The 6,953-nt window shown below is 43.2% G+C and overlaps 1 protein-coding gene across 1 annotated transcript; it reads left to right on the plus strand.

Moving 5' to 3' along the window:
• The first annotated feature begins 2,035 nt into the window (after positions 1 to 2,035).
• On the plus strand, positions 2,036 to 6,541 carry LOC134572220 (uncharacterized). The gene is made up of 4 exons (XM_063431038.1): positions 2,036 to 2,883; positions 3,031 to 3,202; positions 3,302 to 3,400; positions 6,438 to 6,541. Exons 1-4 carry the CDS (start codon positions 2,098 to 2,100, stop codon positions 6,464 to 6,466), a joined length of 1,086 nt encoding a protein of 361 aa, XP_063287108.1. The 5' UTR covers positions 2,036 to 2,097; the 3' UTR covers positions 6,467 to 6,541.
• The last annotated feature ends 412 nt before the right edge of the window (positions 6,542 to 6,953 follow it).

The following is a 6,953-nucleotide window of genomic DNA, read 5'->3' on the forward strand; positions in this document are numbered from 1 at the left end:
ACAATTACTGGTTGAAAATAATTACTTGAAAAACGTTGATATATCTATAATCTGTTTTCATTCTGATATGTTGCAGAGTGTACTTTATGTATTATTGCATATTTCTAATTCTTGTTTTGGATTTCTCTAGGCAGTAAGCGAAATCTTGAGCCGTATTTCCAGCACTCTAAAACATCTCCTTGTGGAAGTCTCATCCTGACAAATGCAGAGAAATCTGAAAAGAAAATGTCCTCTCTTCATGCAGAGGAAGACACAAATATGTTAAGAAGAGAACACGATCTTAACGCTAAACCGTTAATATTTTCTGAATGCAATAAATCGTGGGCCATGGTGGCCCCTCAACCAGCCAACCGCAGCATGGCAGACCCCCCAATCATGACTCTTAGTGAGAGAGTGGATAATGCGGAAACACCTACTAGTGAGAGATACAAACATTTCACATCCCCAATGTTACCCAGTACAAAGCTGAGGAAGAAACTTACCCCTGTTAAGGAAGTGTTAAGTGAAGTCAAGATCTCAGGATGGAGAAACAAAGATGAGCTAAACTTGACATATGTAATGCCCACAATTTGTCACACCCTTGATGGACAGAATTCAAGACCTGGGGATGATTTGTCGTTTAACAGCTTTTTATCTGCAGAGTGTGAAAACTTGATAAAACAAGTAAACACATTCAAAGGTATAAGAACTGATCGTGAACTGGATCATAAAATGGAAAAATCTAGCTTCTTGGAGGGAAGTCTCTTGGACCTAGAGAAAATGAACTTGAATCTCCTAGACTCCCATTTGATGGATGAAGGTAACCGGCACGATAAACTTAAAGTATTGAGCTGTCCTGCCACAACATATCCAAAAAAGTTGCACATTAAAATGAATGAAAGCGAGAGCATCAACCAAGTGGGTGTCGATGGGAAATCCTTAAGCACTGATAGTGCTCTACCTGTAGCAGATAGCTCAGAAAATGATCGCACTTTTATATTGTCAGTTGTACCAATACGAAATTGTGGCAAAGCTTTGGAAGAAGGAATGGGTGACACATGCATGCACAAGGTCAATGCTACAGTCTGTATGCAGCATATCATGTTCACGCAAAGTGCAGTGACTTCTGCTGACACCACACAGGACATTTTGTTCTGTGATGCCATACCTGAAGGTAATACAATGCAAGCTATTGTATCAAGTGATCAAATAACTCCTGCCAATAGCACACCAAACACTGAGATTGATGTAGCCAGTGTCCCTCAGGATATGGCATCAATCCTTAATGAGATGGATGTAGCCAATGTCATCTATGACATTGTAATGAAGTCTAGTGGGACAGCGGAAGCCAATGTCACCCAGGAACTTGTGTATACAACAAGTGAAACTGCGACTAATGCCACCCAAGACCTTGTGTCAGAACCTAGTGAGATGACTGTAACCAATGTCACAGAGGTCAAACAAAAACCTAATGGGACATCTGTGTCAGTCACCCAGGATATTGTGTTAGAGCCTATTGAGATGACTGTAACGGATGCAACACAGGCCTATGTACTAAAATCTAATGGGACATCTGTGTCCAAGGTCAGCCAAAATACTGCATCTTGTGGGATGACTTTAACCAGTACTACCCAGGACATAGTGTTAGAACCTACTGAGATGACTGTAACCAAGGCACCCCATATGTATATACTAAAATCTGACGGGTCGTCTGTGTCCAATGTCACTCAAGACAATGTGTCAGCACCTAGTGGAATGACTGGAATCCGTGCCAACCAGGGCCTTGTGTCAGAATCTTGCGGCATGCCCGTAACAAATGCCACTCATCTTATGGTGGAACCCAGTAGGATGACTGTAGCACATGCCAACCAGGTATTTGTGCAAAAACCTAGCGGGACATCTATGTCCAATGTCACCCAGGACATAGTGTCAAAAGAGGTGACTGTGGTTAATACCACAAAGGAGATTCAACCAAAACATGGTAAGGTAACTACAGATGTACCCAGTTTGGAAAAAGAAGCTGTGGGTAAAATACCCAATATCACTCCGAATGCGTTATTGGATTATGAGGGAACTTCAAAATGTACATTGCATAAACTACTAAATAAGACCTTCTCCATGAACAGACAAGATAAACAAACATCACCTTTTATAGTGCCTGTAGCTATTGCCACCCCAGACTTTCCAACTCACTGTGAAATGGCTACAGTAAATATTACTCAAGACCTTGCCTCTGAACATGTAGAAGTGGCTGAACCTGACTCCACACAGGATGTCGATGAGGAAAGATTAGAGCAAGTGGTTAGTCATCCAGAACAATTGGAGCATTGCACAAAAATATGGGAGACTTCTCAGGAGTTGTCTTTCTCCAGTGGGTCCTTGTCCTTTGTCACATCTACACCTGTAACAGGGTTGAGCCATTATCGTTTCATCATAAAATCTGAACAGCCTATGCAGTATGACCCCAACTTTACTTTTACTAACTTGGAGGCACAAATAAAGGAACTGGAGATGAAAGGACAATCCAAACTTAAATTATTGCATAGAGGCAGTTTAGTAAAAAGAGGAATGACAAGGGGCTCTATGCTGCCCCGCGTGTCCAGAAGTAATGTTCCAGTAGCAGTGGAAAAGTCAAAACTAATGGAACCTCCATGTGCTCCAAAATTTGGCCACGGTTCTTTACCACAAGCCACTGAAGGGGCTAAAAAATTAACAAAAGAGCATTTGCCTAACAATGATCTACCAGGAGGGAGTAACTGTTTTAGGCGAGGCATGGTTTGCCCTTCACTTAGCAGGAATACCACTGTAGGCATTGCCCAGAAAAACTTAGGAGAGTCAGCAAGACAACTTGTTTATCACAAGCCAATAAATGGTTTGTATACTCTCAAGGCTACAGCTGCAAAGGTATCTAACAAATTGTTCTTTTCTACTTTATTCTTTGTCTATGATCATAGTTTTTCCATCTAGATCTTAATGTTAGGCTTGCTCTTTGATAAGGAATTATGTAGTTGTTTGTATGAGGTGTACAGTAATGCCTTTTCTTTATCACAGATAGGATCCCATTCTTCAAACTCTAAGTTGCCCAGCAGAACTACTAATAAACCAACAGCACAGGTTGCCCATAACACTGGCATTTTTTCTTTAAGAGACCCAAGCTCCACCAATCTTGAGGATGCTGCTCAAAGCGTTGCATCCTTGACTGCATGTCAAACGGCAGCCTCTGGTGAGATCTTGTAACCAGTTGCAATGGGAAATAGAAAGGAATTGTATCTGAAATGCTGCATTTTTTTTTCCTTCAGTTTAACTTATGACTCTTCCACAGGCAACGGAAAAAGTGACTTTATAAGAGTTGGACCTTCAATTTGCCCACCACCTCTAACTGGTTCTCAGACATCACCCAAAAAAATATACCCAAACTCAGGTGAGGAACCAAATATAAGCTAATTCTCTGAGTATGCTAAACAGGGCTCAACAAATCCCAGGTCGCCATGGCGCCTAGGAATTTTGCCTGTGCCTGTGATATGTGAGCCCATTGCCTTCGAGGTGGCCAGCCAGCTGGGAGAATTGTGGAGGCGGGCTGTTGGCTGCTCGTACTGTTGCCAGGTGGCGAGGGAGCTGTGTTGTCCCCGATCTGCTGCCTTGCACGCTGCTTAGTGAGGCGGGGGCCGGATTGACGTCCTATTCCAGCCCCGCCCTCACTAAGCAGCGCATGAGAAAGCAGAGCAGGGACATCACAGCTTGCTAGCCGCCCGCCTCTACAATGACCCAGCCAGCCGCCCACTGGACCCCACACGGTAAGCCAATTTTATAAAAAAAAAGCAATGTGTGAGTCTGTGTATGTGGGTCTGTTGGTGTGAGTCTGTCTGTGTGATGGTATGCATGTATCTGTCTGTGTCATGGTATCTGTGTCACGGTATGTGTGGGTGTCTGTGTCTTGGTATGTTTAGGTGACCAGCCCCCTTCCGTTCGCAAAGAAATTGTGTTTTTATTCGCCTTTTTTTTTTCCCCATGCTGTTTGTCTTCCCTCGACTGGCTCCACTTCTATGGCTGAGACTATCAAGCTTGATGATCTCAGCCAATCCAATGTTTTCCCAGTGGAAAGTATTGGGAAGCTAATGTGCATGCACTGCAAAACGGGGCCTCATAGTGGGCTTCATTAAAGGGACAATTCACTACCCAAATACACAAAATAAATATCACCATTTAGAAGCTATACCCCAAGGAAAAAAATGCATAATGTTTTTCAAAACTGCTTTCAACACCAGATATATTGTCTGCAGCTTTTGCAAGCCCACTTATTCTAACCCAGTCCAGACTTTTTGTGGCTGTTAAATCAGAACCTTCACAATACAGCTCAAGGAAAAGCCTTTGCAATGCAGGTGCTTAAACAATTGCTTGCCTCGTGAGTTTAGGTATTCTAGAGGAGTAGGGACCCTTTAAAATTAATAAAATAAAAAAATACCATCTAGGCTCATTTGGTCAAGTGTGCACAATTTATGAATTTATGGAAAGGCTAATCTTTGAATGCACCTAGTCCCATCCTAAAGCAAATTGTGCAGAGGATGCCCACATCTAGACCTGGCACACATCTTGAGTTTACTGTCTCTCCCTGAAAGAACCCTTCTGTGTTATCCTTTACCTCATGAGCATCGAATAAGGTGTCAACGTTATAGGCAGAAGGGGGCATTGTAGCAGGCGCGAAAGGGAGCAGTAATATACCTGCAGCTCCCCTCTTCTCTCTCGCATGCTATTTAATGATGCTGGGAGCCAGAATATGACGTCACTCCAGCCCCTGCTGCAGCGGTACTTACCCTTTCCAGGGGCCGTCCGGGGTCCTGCTGCTGCACGAGCCGTGCGTGGCTCATCCGAAGGCAGGAACAGGAAGGCGGGCAGTGACCGCGAGAAGCGGTCACGTGTCCCGTCTGACTCTAAGAGCGGGTCTCGGGCGCACTCTTAAAGGGACAGTGGGAGCCTAAATTGGAAAAGGCCTCCCATTGGTCCCTGTCATGCCACACTACCCATACTCTTACTTTTTGGGGACGTGGAGATGACAGGGACCAATCAAGATGTTTAGTTATTTATACTCACCTTTTTCCCTTGGTTCCTTGCCCTATCGTGGTTTCTGTTTCAGTTCCCTTAAGCGCTTGTTGTATTCAGTTGTGTTCCTTCGTACTTGACATTGGCTTTTGTTTTCTTTGTTTTTCACACGCACGCGATCCCCCCCTATTTCCCAAATGGCCGGCCATGCCAACTACATTTCCCATAATGCCGGTCACTTTGCGGCTGTCATAAAAAATGGCAGACTATATCGCATCAGTTCCCCCCTTTTCCCCACCCACTGACAGACGTCGCATCCCCAGAGACTCCTGGCCAGAAGGTTTGGGTTACTCGATGGGATGTGTGATTTACTCACAGGTGTCCTGCCAAAGGGATATTGTGCCTAATCTGAAGAAGCTCCAACCGGTACTTTCTGGGAACCACTAGTTGGCGCTTCTGGGATGGGACTTGCCCTGTTTTATGGGTTTCGGTCAACCTATACAACCTATCTTGTTCCCATATAAATCTCTCGTTCTCTAGTCCTCCTTGCTCTGTCTCTGCTTTCTCTCTATATATCTGGAGGGACGGGCCTCCCCTGGTTTCCCTCCCAAACTACTCTGGTGTGTCCCAAGCTAAGGGGTTTCTGTTTACTGTCGTAGTCGGGATCTTATTAGTTCTTACCTGGGTCTCCTGGGCTGGTGAGCTGGGTATGCAGTAGCTGGTGTAGTGGGGATGTATGCAGATGTTACAGGTCCCAGATCACTTCCCAACAACACTTCAGCGGGCAAATTATTCATAATTCCTACACTCACCAGGCTGGATCCGGCTCCCCAATCCAGGTGAACACAGGTGGAGGAGAGGTGAAACACAGCTCCCCTGGTAGCAGACGTCATTCACCTTCCCCCAGTGAACTTGGCCTCTATCTCCCAAACGACCGGCCACGCCAACTACATAATGCCGTTCACTTCGCGGCAGTCATCAAAAATGGAGGACTGTATCACATCGTTTCGCCTTACAAAAAGTGCTGTTGGAATGTACAGTGACATTAACCTTGAGAAAATCAAACAAGTGCAGTACAACATATTTCTTAAACCGAAAATGAATGCTTACTTGTCCTTATAGCATGATATGTAACCCTTTTACAATGAATTGTGCATTTTACCCTAAATTATTTTGTAGTGGAATAATTACTATGATTGATGTTAGTCTTTTTAATAAAGGCCCCTTCCAGTTTTTTGAGGTTTTTTTTAAAGAGAAATTCAAGAAAAAGTTGCATTTTGTGTGCTGAATGATTCCAAGTTCATTAGACTTTCAGTATGATCATCAGTCAGCTGAGCAAGTAAGTACGTTCTGTATTTCGAATGTTCTATTAAGGAAACTGATGTAGACATTGATTTTTAATACAATTAATTATCTTTCAGGCTTACCCAGGCTTGCTAAAAAGATTTAAAGGAGCTCCCTCTGATTGTTAAAGACTACGGGTGCAGTTTGGTACTATATGTGCATCAAGGACCTAATATTTAGTACGATGAACCTTAAAGATCAGTGAGAAGATAGTTGCTTCATGTTTTATTGTTTTATTTTCCTCAAAGGGGAAAGTTCCAAAAAAATTAGAACTAAAATCTTTACAATATGTGTTTTCATTAAGTCAAGCACTATGGCTTTTGTTGCAAGATTCTTGCACTGCAATTTTAAGTGTTTTCTGGGATGAAAGCTCCCAATGTAAAAATTCACTAAAAAGCAACTTTGTCGAGAATTAAATTCCGAATTTCAAAACGCAGGGTAAAATAGCCACGCTGTGACTATAAATGGGGAATTTCAGTATATTTTTGCCATACATTGCAAATTGTTTTTTGAATTGTCCACAAGACACTGCGTTAAAGATTTTACTTTGCCTATACTGTGCGCTCTTGTGTGCCTATCTCCCTGCAATGTGA

The sequence above is a fragment of the Pelobates fuscus genome, chromosome 9 (assembly GCF_036172605.1).
Source record: "Pelobates fuscus isolate aPelFus1 chromosome 9, aPelFus1.pri, whole genome shotgun sequence".
Classification (NCBI taxonomy): Eukaryota; Metazoa; Chordata; class Amphibia; order Anura; family Pelobatidae; genus Pelobates; species Pelobates fuscus.

Coding starts and splice junctions, on each gene's coding strand:
- LOC134572220 (XM_063431038.1), top strand. CDS start 2,098: ATGAACAGACAAGATAAACAAACATCACCTTTTATAGTGCCTGTAGCT. Junction 2,884..3,030: donor TCAAGGCTACAGCTGCAAAG/GTATCTAACAAA, acceptor TCTTTATCACAG/ATAGGATCCCATTCTTCAAA. Junction 3,401..6,437: donor AAAAATATACCCAAACTCAG/GTGAGGAACCAA, acceptor ATTATCTTTCAG/GCTTACCCAGGCTTGCTAAA.